The following is a 12,900-nucleotide window of genomic DNA, read 5'->3' as shown; positions in this document are numbered from 1 at the left end:
CGCCTTTTGGTCAGCACCTATTGCACTTCTGACTGGCTGGGAAGGGCCTGCCCACCTCTGTGATCCTTAGGATTTCTTCTTTTTTCTTTTTCAGTTGTGGGTTTTTTGGGGAGTTTTTTTCCCTGCCTGCTGTGAGAGTTCAAGTCAGGATGTGCCGTCCTGTTTCGGTTGTTGAAAATCTGTGGGCCTGTAAAGCCCTTAGAGACTGTAAATAGTGATTTGGCGCTCTAAATCAACTTGAACTTACAGAAAGTTTACCAAGGTGGACAGTCGGGTACCACAAAGACAAAACAAGCAAAATATATAACGTGAGTGAGTTGAGCTTTTTTCTGGATGGAGCAATCATTCACTGCTGCCCAGTTCTAGTGACTTTTGACTTGATTTCATTGCTTACAGCTTCATGTACCTGCAGTTTGCTGCTCTCCGTCACACACACACTCACAGGTTCACCTTGAAATGCCTGATAGTGCGTCCATCAACAACTATCCTGTCCTCTGCTTTAGACACTGAACCCTTAGCCTATTTACTCACAGTAAGCCATTTTACTTACAAGAATGTCAACTAAATGCCTACACTGTAAGGATAAATTAAAATAAGCATGAACATTGTGCCTTTAAACAGCTGTATGACATCTGTACGCCATTTCCCACAGCTACTTTTATCTTCTGTAAGCTGAGAGCTGAAATGTGTTTTTGTTGCCTGCCACTATCAATTACAGGTGTCTGCTTGGATTAGTGCTTCCATCTGTCAAGACACAAGGAGCACCAAAGCCACACACCTCCCGTGTCAATCCCTCCCCCCTCTAACTAAACGGTGCTATATATTAGTTAACAAGGACTGGAAAAGTTAATATGTTTTACATAAATCAATACTAGAGAGTCACTGCCATTAGGTTAACACAATCTGGCACTATCTTAGTCTTTTTAATGAATTTCAAATGCCAGGATTCCTTCAGGTAGAAGTCAAGAGAAGCAGGCTTGTCGCAAGTGGTAATGAAAGCTGTGCTGAATAATGTAATAATTGGTCAAAATTTAATAAGGTGTATCTCTTAATGGGTTGAAAGTCACAGAGTCTTGTTAATGTAGGGGTCTGAAATTCTGTGACAGACAAGATTGAGAGAGTCTGCAGAATTTCATCCCGACTAAAGTGCACTAGCTTCGGCTGGCATGAAAAACCTGCAAACTCTCAGCCCTCTGCGGCACATGACTCGAGACCCCTGTGTTAATGAAATTAGATGTTATCAAGTTCAGGTTCATTTATTTATACCGCCCTTCATCGCAAGCGTGCCTCAAAGGACTTCACAAGGATTGAGCCCCTACCTAGATCTGACTGATTAACAGTCAATCAAGAACAGAACCAGATAGCCATCGCTGTTGAAGCGGCAAGCGCACAACTGTTGGGATGATTGTCCACAGAGGGATGGAGGGAGGAGTAGCACATCAGACCCACCTATGAAGCCGTGTTATCGCAGCTAATTATCAAGAAGAGACACAAGGAACCAAAGCCGATTTTAGCAGGGCATAGCAAGCCTACCCATCCTGGAGAGCTTAGTCTACTCAGTAAGCTCACACCCTCAGTGCATGTAAGGGATACCTCCCAGCAAAACATCCTTGGATAAAAAAAGATGAAATCTTGTGCGGGCCGAGTCAAAGAAGGATCCTCTACAGGAACAGCTAAAGGCTCATTTGTGCTCAACGTTAAATATGGATACGGACGGAGCCTTCTCCTTCTGTACTCTGTGTTCACTTTGTCCATATTTGTGCACATTTTCAGAAAGCTTACAGATACGGACAGAACAGTACCACCGGAAAAAGTTCAAGCGAGCGAGACCAGTCTGTGAGTGAGACACAAGATGAAATTTTATAAATTGAACATATTAAATAAAAGAAGTCTCCGTCCTAATGGTGTGATGTGTTTAATGACCCCGAAGGCCACCGCCGCCTACAATGCTACTTCCACTTTTGCCTTTTTCTTGTCTGATACATTATTAGGACCTCCTCCGCTGTCGGCATGTTTGTTGCTGTCAGAGACTTTTGACACTGAGCTGCTCTTTAGAGGATTTATTGTTAACATCCATGCCAACATAAAGGATGCATGGATGGATGTGGGAAGTGATGGTTACATTGTTTGAAATGGACATATTTACATTCATACGTAAAGGGAGCCTAAATGAACCTTTAGAGTGCGCTGGTGCCGAGAAGCAAATGGGGCAAAGATAAACAGGAAATCAGGCCACAGTTACTGCAAATGTTTCAGAAACGAGCTGTGGCCAGGTAGGAAAACAGCATCAGAGATGGGACTCGGGCCATCAACAATGACCGCAGATGCTAATGCAACACCAACGTTCACTGCCAGGTAGAGACGTTGCATCAGAAATGAGATTTTGGCCGGCGCTAATGACCATTAAACACTAGGGCAGCACCTGCAACCCCTGCCGAGTACCGCCAGGAAACCCAACACTGATGTCTGAGACAGAGGAAAGACACACTCACAGGCACACGCACACACACACACAGCCGAGTTAAATACAACCCACACAATCAGCACAGACATATTCAGCCACATATACACACGTACAGACAGCATATAGAGAATTAGTTTGAACATGCAGCAGCTGAGATGCTTGGTTCCTTGTGGCAGGTTTCTGTGTTAATACTAGCTAAGGCAGGAAGAGAGACCATGTTGGCCCCAAGCTAGAACGTGCTCGGGTTGTGTGAGTAACAGTGGGAATAAGTTCCTCCATTTCTTTCCCCGTTACACCTGTTTTTTTCGAGGGAGGTTTTTTTTTTTTGCCTGCTATGGGGATTAAGTCAAGGGGTGTCGTCCTGTTTTTATTTGTTGTAAACATGTGGGCATGTAAGGCCCATTTACTGGCCTATAAATAAACTTATAGTGATCTGAGCTTCTTGAATTACAAGAGGGAGTCGCCCCCAGCGATATGGAAATGGTTAGGAAAACATGGACATGACAGTGTAACATTAACTCGGGAATCAACAGAGGGATATTAGAATGGGGGTTATGTGGTCAGATTGTCCAGTTCTGATTAATATTTTGGCAGTATTTTGTACAAGTTGAAGGTTTTTAATACTGTAGTTTGATAGGCCGGAAAACAGGAGCTTACAGTCATCAGGAGTTATCTTAAAAAAAAAAAAAAAAAAAGAGAGAGTCTAGAGGGTTTTTATCATCAGTAGTATGAATTTTCACAATGTTGTCAAGGTGTAAACACTGTTAATTGCAGTATCATGAGCCTGGGTGTCAAATGAGAGAGCTGGATCGAAAGTGATGTTAATTAGGCAATTCCCAAAATCCAAAGTGACTGTTTTAAGGTTAACAACTTGCATCCCAGTTTTGTTGGCATTCAGCCACAAAAAAAAGTTAAATGACATCCACTTTTTGACAGGTAGGCACACTTGTAAACTTGCAAGTTTTGAGCAGTCATTAGGCTTAATAGGTATTTAAATTTACATATCTTTTGATGCAGCATCCTCAAAATGAGGCCCCTGGTCTTGAGCATTGATGCATTGGGCTGTAAAAATAAATGGCAATTAACAATCCCTGCTCCTTCCCACACACACACACACACACACACACACACACTCACTGACCAGCACCTGAAGGACACCTGAAAAGACCTCTGTCCAGAAGGATCTACAGCACAACAATACTATCTGCAATAAGTGTCAGACAGGCAGTTTAACAACACCAGGAAAAAAACAACCAAAAAAACACACTAGACAGGGTTTCCAGCTCATCAAATATCTAGGCTATGTTATTTTTTCAACTGCAGAAATGATGGAGGATAGTGCCAGGAGCAGCATTTCAGCACATTTCAGTCCATTTTTAAAATTTTGCATCATGTATATTACATTCTCACATGACATTTTTGTGGATCTCTTAAATTTTTAATTTCCTATCCCACTTGGGGTGGAAACATGATGTATTATTGGTGTCAAATACAGGCACCCTTACCTAAAAGGGATGGAAGGGGTGAAAGGTGGCAGTGCTGTGAACCAACCAAATCTCCCATGATCAGCCAGTGGAAAAAGAAGGTGCTCAAGCAGCTCTCAGAGAGCTAACTATAGAGAAAATGTGCTGCAGGATGTTGAAATTAACTGCTCAGCAAGCTAATTTCAACATCCTGCAGCCCTCGTCCCTCCTGTGAAACACATCGACTAGAGACATCAGAGTGAGTGCATGGTGCTCTCAGAAAACTACACTTGAAAAGGTCAAAATTCAAGTTACTGTATAATGGTTTCAAAACACACTGAAAGCCACTCCACTGCTCAAAAAAATAAAATAAAAAAAAAATCTTGAAGCTGAAAAAAGGTTGCTCCCTAAAAATGTGTTTTATCAATGCACCAATAATTATCTTACTCTGCATCACTGTTTGTTTGCTTTATATCGTAATGTAATGCAAATGAGGGAAAAAGTCGAGGCCCATGAGACGCACAATAAGACTTTTCAAGCACCTCCATGGAAATTGGTTCAAACACTTAAACAAATGAGTGCTCCATTCAGATTCAACAATACAATAAGTGCATAATTATGAAAAACGCAGCATGTGCTGAGCTCCACTGTACATGTTTATTTACATCTCTCTTTTGTTCTCTTACTGTTCAGATATGGGGCAGGGGGTTACAGTCAAGGCACATTCTGTCACCCCAAACAATAGCAAACTCTGTCATGTCACAAACTTGACAAAAAAAATGACAATCTCGGTCAAGAAGTTCACAACACATGAATTAACTCTGTGTGAAAAATAAACTGCAGTTATATGGCTAATTCTTGGCAGAAGTGGCTCACAAAGGGAATGTAAATATTTAGGCAAAGACAAAACAAAAAATACCCAACATTATACAGCTCATTAGCAAAATATCCACCCCGCCCTTTCAGACATTATTCCCGTTACAAAATGTTTTTTTTTTTTTTTCTTTTGTTACATCCACTCATTGTGCTACATTTTAATGAAGCTCCATACATTTTCATGATTTGGGGAAAAAAAAAAAAAAAAAAAAAAAAAAAAAAAAAAAAAAAACACTTGCTCATTGTGTGGCTCATTGCTGAGTGGAAAGAAAGTAAACTGCAAATCTCTTGAGGATGCACTCTTTAAAAAGCACCATGTGCATCTCTGAATGTATGCCACCTTTCAAAAGCGGTAGACATTTCATTTTAGAACCAAAGTGTTTACATATTACACACTTTGCGTAACTACAAGACACAGGCCAGTTCTGTAAAAATGTAGTTAACAAACCTCATATTGGCAACATGGAGAAAAAAAAAAAACAAAAAAAAAAAACAAAGGACAACCTAAACATTAAACAAAACTATATACAGCGAAAGACTGTCTGTGGTAACCTGTGAGAAAACACAGGGCGACTACTTTTTCAGATAGGGGTGGGGGCACTTTGACAGATTTATACAGTTGTTTTTTTGGGGGGGAGCCTTGATAAATCAATGGCAATGTACAATTGAAAAGTTTACACTGTAAACAACAAAATGCTGTAAACTGTAAACTAACAATAAACAACTGTAAACAATATTCTCACAGCGTGCCACCATCAACACCGAAGTAGGAATATGATGTAAACCCTTAGGTACATGTGATCTGAAAAAAACTTTTACGACTTTAACAACAACCAAAAATAATAATTAAGGAGCAATAATGGCCCTTGGGCTGGATGAGTACAAAAAAATGTCCAGGGATGTGAAGCTGCTGTTGAAAATGAAACTACGCTTCAGAACATGCTTCACTCAATCTTCAGCCCATCACAACTTAAGAAAACAAGTTCTGTTAGTGCTCCAACTTAAACGTTTATTATCTAATGAGCAGCAAATGCTTTGGCAAAGAGGTACCTCGTTGCTAAACAAACAACAACAACAACAAAAAAAAAAGGTGGTCATTTTTTTCCCCCCACTTCAACTGCAGATGTTAGTTTGTTGGTGGGCTGGTTGTCGATCCTGGCGGTGATCCTCAGGCAACAAACTTATTCTTTGTGGTGGAGCCGCTCTTTGTGGCCGTGTCTGCATGTGACTGGTAACCGATTATCACCCGAGGTGGAACGCCTAATCTCTCTTTATACACACGCCTATAAAAAAGACATAAATGGCACAAATATGTATTATGTTTGCAGCTGTTTGGCAAGATTGACAACTCTTCAGACCACACATGGCGCATGAAACTGACCAGTGGAGGGCCTGCATACTGTGCTGCTTAAGTGTCACTGAATTATTGTTTGTCCTCTCCCAAAGCTGGTGGACCTTGATAGGGATTTTCTCATTTATTCAGGGCAACAGGGAAACTGAATTGCAAGGAATCAAGGTGCCTGGAAACAGTGTACAAGTAAGACTTTAACCAGTGCATGGTCAGCAACCGGGTTACTGAGCGCATGTAAAAAAAAAAAAAAAAAAAAAAAAAAAAAAAACTGCCAGTGTAAACCAATAAAGAAGTATTTGCTAGAACTGTCCTAACTGCTTGTACACTAACATTATAAAAAGGTGACAATGTGCTCCCTTCAGATTATGGATGATAATACACATTTACAAGTCCAACTGAAGCTCTTTTAATGGATTTTATTTGGCACAACAAGGATAATGAACTAAAGTCAAATTACTTAAAGTATGATTCTGGAAGTACAGTAAGCCTCGGTAGACATCTGAAAATTAAAGCATTTAACTGGAAATTTGTTATTGCTCTCATTATGTGAAAGTAGTTTTGTTAATTTGTTGGGAGTCTCAATATGGTTTCTGAATTTTGCTGAGTGGGCATTATGGGTATTATGGAGTCAGCAGACTTTCCTTGGCAACTGACAGTCTGTTAATCTTCAGTTTCTTTTTTTAATTTTCTGCTGGCAATTAATGGCATCTTCAGCTCACCCTATGTGTGTGATGGCCTCTCTGTTTTCATAATCTGTGGTCCATATTGCAATTTTATCTCCTTTGGCGCGGACATTAATGACAGCTCCACACACGTCATCACTGTGGTCATCAAAGGCTTCACCGACAAGACACAGGAGCTAAAAGACATAAAAAGGACATAAAAAAATAAACAAACAAAAAAAAGCCAGTGGTGGTAATGCCATCTAGTAATTGTCTAAAATCAATAGTAAACAACCCTCACTTTCATCCAGCAACAGCATTATGCAACTGATGGCAGTGAACTAACCGTCTCCAACCAGAAGCGGTCCAGGTCACACTTGCGCTGCTGTTTGGACAGAGTGATCAGCCAGCGGCCACCTCGCCGATTCCGCTCGTCCTCCCACATCGGCTCGATCCCATCCTGTGTCCAAAAAGAAGTACAAGATCATGGAAAAACATGTTTCCTCAATTTCGTCCTACTCCTGCAGATGGAGTGAATATATATCTATTCATTTTAGCCACCCAGTGCAATGAGATATACAGCAAACAGTGAGAGCCTGGCTGGCAGTAGCCTTGACATGGTTTGTGTCACAGCTGGATCAGTCAGGTAGTAAAAGCAGAGCAGGATTTGAAAAAACAAGTACATCTTGCACACTATGAGTAGAGTTTAGTTTCTCTGCTGGATGCAAAGTTCAATGAAAAACAAAGCTGACACTTCACATTTAATACCACTTTCACAAATGTGTACTGCGATAAACTGTTTTACGTCTCTCGAGGCCAGCTTTGACCAAGTTCAAATCGAGTCGTCCAGCCGGGTTTGAGCAGGTTCTGACCACAGCAGAGATACTGGTGCCTTTGAGCCCAAAAGGCATTCACACATTTTAACCCCAGCCAGGTAGAACAAGGCTATCCTCAGAACTTTGACATTTGGTTTACACAGTTCCTCTTATGTGACTTATCAGAACAGACCAAACTGTCATTTCAGAGGCCAAGTGCTGTACGGAAAATAAAAAACAAAACAAAAAAACGAACAACGCTTGGTTTGTCTGATAGCAGTAATACGTGTCTACTCTCTGGTAGAGCTCATAGTCATAGTTTGGAAAAAAAAAAAATCTACGTAGAATAAAATCTTCACAAGCCCAGCTCAGTCTGATTTAAAGTAGAAAAGAAAAGCTAACTCTTCATTCAACACTGAGCTGTGGGCTTTGGGGCTGTTAACATGGAATCCCATGAAAAGATCAGATCTGGGCAACTGAGTGTTTCATGTTAAAAGGAAATGATTTAATGTTTCTGTATTGTATTTTTATTGTTGTTTTTGTGGAGCACAGTGTACTGTATTCATTATTATGAGATCTGCAGAAATAAGCTGAATTTGAGTGACTCTCCCAGAAATCAAAGATGCGCAATAACTGGTACCAGAAGACTATTAAGGCAGCAACAAGTAACCTATCATTTGCTATCCGAACCAGCCTGCGGTACCATGTAGGGCTGTGTGATATGACCTTAACCTCATAACCAGATGTTGGTAATTTCATATACTTATAAAATATCACGACATGGGACATTTTCTGTAATTACACGAATAAACAGTTTATATAAAATGAACACATGACAAGGCCTATTTCTTACATTTTGAATTTTAGACGACAAATAAATCTTAATCATATTTTAGTATTTTGCTCTTTTTACTTGGAACCGTTCAATTAAACATCTTGTTTACTTTTTAATTTTCAATTAAACAGTAAACAAAATATAAAATATGACTATGTAATTCAGAAGTGGAATGAGGAACGGAGTCCATTGGCGATCTACACGTTTCCCAATGCTGGCACAATTTTCTTTTTTTCCCCAGGCAACAATAGTGCCGTGAATGTGCCATATGGAGCAGCACTTCTTCAGTCAATTATCTGGGCCATTTACTTTTCTGTCAAAACGTATAGCTACCAGGTGTGTGCGGCTCCTGCAAAGGCTGCTGCCATGGCTCACTGCACCTCTTCAAAACTGTGCCTGCATGTAGAGTGATACAAGACCACTTAGGTCCGCCAGACTCCTGTGTGCTCCTTCGTTTTTTGTGCCGGTTGATGAAGACAATACAACTGGAACCGAGGAGGTTTGCATATCTGTTGTGATGTTGCCAGCTGATCCCGAAATTCTACAGACTGCAGGGTGTCACTAAATCTATCTTAAGCTGTGTTATTAAGCATACTGTGCAGTTAGTTAATGTTGCCCATGTGCATGTGTGCAGTACAGAAGAAAGTTAAGCAGCATTCACATTACAGAATATAAACTGCCGTAATAAATTACAGGAACAAAGTGATTTGTGGCACAATGAAATAAACAATAGAGCAAAACATGGAACAACTGATGCTTTTCTACTGTCACTCAATATATAGCACCACCGCACACAGCCCTGGCAGCATGAATACATTCATTTTCAGTTAAGCCATCTTAACAAATAGCTACCAACCCCATGAGGAAAATACCAAAAGGACCCTTCTTCCACATTAAAGTTAACATCCACTACAGCTTGGATATTTCACAGTATTAGGTTTGATGTGGACAAATCATGAAATAATATCAAAGAAAGACCGCAGGCAAAGCTCCCTTACCTTAAACAGTGAGTAGTCGCAGCCAGACATCAAATTACTCGATAGCTGAATGTGATTATATAAACTGGGAGAAGACAGTTAATGCAGTTAAAAAAAAAAGAAAAAGAAAAAGAAAAAAAAAAAAAAAAATCACAGCACATAAAAGCTTATAACCGTGTCAGACAGTGGTTGAACAAGCCCATTCACAAAATTATAGCACTTCTTCCGCTCTTCTATTTGTCTCCTGTGTTCTCCTTCAAAAAACACGAAAAACGACTCAATTTGTCTGTAACTTGGGAGGAAAAAAAAAAACAACAACTTTAAAGCTGAGGGTTCTGTCTGCTCTGCACCACATTAAATTACTCTCCAATGGATACATGAGCCCCAAACAATTCACCATCACCTACAGAAAAACGGTTTTAAATCCCCCTCCCCCACCTGTGGAGCTTGGTGCATCAGCAACAAAATAAAATGCTTCAGGAGTGTCTAGACAAGTTCTCCAGCCTGCTGTATCTGTTGTCATCCCCAGGGGAGAATATACAACTCTGGGAAACTTGACTGTTCACCTGAGGCACTTGTTTACAATAAGATGCACCTCCAAGTTTTGAAACAACTATATAGGAATTTGTGTTGTTGATGATAGGGCAGAGACAAATGGCTTATCTAGATTTACAGCACCTGCTTGTGCAGATAGTAAAAAGGACATTAGGGTATCCCATGTAGTGCAAAGATATAGTATAAGCAGGCAACAGCAGGCACGAAATAGTGTGATGAAGTGCTCATTTTTAAAACGCCATGTTTCTAAAATATCAGAGGAACCAGTAAGCATTTCATCACCATCAACTAAATTTATTGCATTAATTTAAAACCATGATAAAAAATATACTGCAGGAGGCAAAAGTAAAAACACTCCTCCCCACATGGTAAAACTCGTTCTAGTCATTAACGCAGTCATTTATTAAACAATAACTTACGCCCAAAAGTCCTCCACTGTGTCGAATTTGGAGATGAGCCGGAGGTTGGCTTGCCATGTTTTGCTTTTGTCATTCTTGAAAAACCACAGAGCCCACCTGCAATTCAAAAGAAGTCAAACATATTAGGCTATGGCGGCATGCTCGCCTTCATCTGCAACGCTGCTGAAGTGCATAAACCACAGCTCTGATTCAAGTTCTGCGGGATAAACAAACAACAGAGGAGAGGACACGAATCTGATCTTACCTGTTTTGTAATGGATGTTTGATGTACGCTTCTGGACTCACAACCTTCTGACTGGCTGTTTCGCATTTTTCCTTGTCAGAATTTGAAGTAATTGAAGTTGACACCTAAGACACAGAAGAAAAAAACAAAACAAAAACAAAAACAAAAGAAAACATGGCTATAAACAGGGAGGTGTCAAACTGACAGATGCTGTAGTTTTGTAAGAGAGCAGGAGAAAAACTTTTACTTTGTTGAAGCCGGTGTGTTTTGACCTTTGAAATCTTCAACACAATAGAATGAGCAAAGACAGGCTATTCATTACTCCACAGTGTGCGGTGCCAGCAGTTGCAATGAAGGCTATGGCAGCCAAAATGCACCGTTTTTCCAAATGAATTTAGCTACTTTTCCTGTGCTGTCTTCCAGGTGTGGATGGCTTGTCATTTTTTCAAGGTTAAAGCAGGGCTAGGAAAATAATCCGATATTGTGCATTTACTAAGATTTTTTTTTAAAAACACGAGTGTGATGCAGGGGATGTGTAAGCTGGGTAAACGATGCGATAAATGGGAAGCACAGACTTGGGAGGGTTGAAACGTCAGAAAAATCCTGGCGTGCTGCCAAGAAAGAAGCTAATTAGGTGGGAGACACTAAAGCTACACATCTAAATAACAGATGAAGACAGATGACAGGCGGCTGACGCTTGCATGCCTTCTCCCTCTCAGTCTCTCTCTCTTTTCCTCAAGCATCACCGAGTTCATCTCAGGGTACCACTCGGGTAAAAAGAGGTTTTCATGGGGCATGACAAGCCAAACAGCTGTCTTCCACTGGTTCATCATGAGCATCTTACCGTGGATAGCAAGCAGCAAGTTGTATTTTCACAAAAACAAATGCCACATCGTGTGAGAAACGGCGAGGCGCAAGTGCAAGTTCATTTAAAATGCTAATGGCTAGCGACTTCTCTGCTCTCCTACCCATCAGGGATAACAGGAAGTTATCGCAGCGGAGAAAAAAAAAATACTTAATTTTTTTGTGTTTAACCAAGTGCTAGCTGTGTGTTTGCCTCCAATTCACAACACAGTTAACAGAGCTAGCAGTTTCTGGTTGTATCGCTGATTTTTCCAACACCGCGGCATCGCGTTTTGACTTCGAGGCTGACTGACGTCCCGTTTCGTTTGTCATCTTAAACTCAGTCGCTAGTGAGCTCTTGTTTAATTAAAGCATAACCAGCAGAGTAAAAGTCCCAAATGTTAATGATATGACAGTGTTTCATAGTTTGACTCACCACTAGAGCGGTCGCCATCTTCTGGGACTCTGATTCGGTTTTGGCGTGTGTTAAATAGCTGATTGGACCATCTGGTTCACGCCAGCACGCATGCGCAGTCGAGTCGAGTCGAGCCGTGCCAAGCCTAATTCTAACAGCATAACTATTTTATTATTGCTCTATCACAGGGCTGGTTACAGGGCAGGGTGTGGGCCACAGAGTCAACCACCGGTGCCTTATTGTTCTGGTATGCACTGTATGTATGACATCCCAAATATTTAATTATAGTACTGTATACTACTAACTAAGGTGCTTAAAATGTCCTAACTGAGCTGATCAACAATATGAGGTGGCAGTACATTATGCCATTGTTCTGTCTGCAATTAGAATAGATTGGATGAAATTTTTATGATCCCTATGGAGAAGCTGAGCATTAGATGTATTCCCTGCAGTATAATTATAATGATGATGATCATCATTTTGCACTCTTTGAACTTACAAAAGGTCTTTGTAAGTCAATTAGATGAACAATAAAAATGTCAGGCGTAGAGGAGAATAAAACTGGCAGTATAAAAATATATGTGCTTCAAGACAAGAATAATAATAATAATAAAAAAATGTCAGATACTGTCTGCTTCAGCTGTCTAGGCAGGGCCTTCCAAAGCCTGTGTGCCCAGACAGAATTGGCCTTTTTGGAGTACAGCTGAATAAACCCGTCTTTTAATACTGTTGGGGAAATGATGGAGCTTGCTGGATGAATCATTCATTGTCAGTGCGATACTGTCTGCATACAGTGTGGGCGGCAGGGTGACCTGGTGGTTATAGACTGTCTCTTAACACAGAGATCACAGGTTCAATTCTTGCCGCAGTCAACGAGTCCATTAGTAACTTAACATCCTGTGTAAGTACCCTTAAGCAAGACATAGAATATCCTCCTGCTGACTCAGTGTAGATTGTTCTGGATAGCAGGATCAGCCAAATGCTTAAAATGTTAATATATTG

At 40.5% G+C, this 12,900-nt stretch overlaps 1 protein-coding gene across 1 annotated transcript; it reads right to left on the bottom strand.

Moving 5' to 3' along the window:
* Positions 1-4,565: 4,565 nt before the first annotated feature.
* LOC115366662 (eukaryotic translation initiation factor 4E-1A-like) lies at positions 4,566-12,002 on the bottom strand. The gene is made up of 7 exons (XM_030062219.1): positions 11,920-12,002; positions 10,662-10,765; positions 10,418-10,513; positions 9,465-9,528; positions 7,163-7,276; positions 6,874-7,013; positions 4,566-6,086 (listed from the first exon to the last, which is right to left on the bottom strand). Exons 1-7 carry the CDS (start codon positions 11,935-11,937, stop codon positions 5,972-5,974), a joined length of 651 nt encoding a protein of 216 aa, XP_029918079.1. The 5' UTR covers positions 11,938-12,002; the 3' UTR covers positions 4,566-5,971.
* Between the last annotated feature and the right edge of the window lie 898 nt (positions 12,003-12,900).

This window comes from Myripristis murdjan, chromosome 10, assembly GCF_902150065.1.
Source record: "Myripristis murdjan chromosome 10, fMyrMur1.1, whole genome shotgun sequence".
NCBI lineage: Eukaryota > Metazoa > Chordata > Actinopteri > Holocentriformes > Holocentridae > Myripristis > Myripristis murdjan.
Note: the sequence above shows the minus strand (reverse complement) of the source record. Positions and strands in the feature narration are given on the sequence as shown.

Bases quoted from the DNA above. Each gene is read 5' to 3' on its own strand.
- LOC115366662 (XM_030062219.1), bottom strand. The intron at 10,514-10,661 runs GTAAGATCAGAT...TTTGAATTGCAG, and splicing joins AAACATCCATTACAAAACAG to GTGGGCTCTGTGGTTTTTCA. The intron at 6,087-6,873 runs GTGAGCTGAAGA...TCTTTTTTATAG, and splicing joins GAGGCCATCACACACATAGG to GCGTGTGTATAAAGAGAGAT.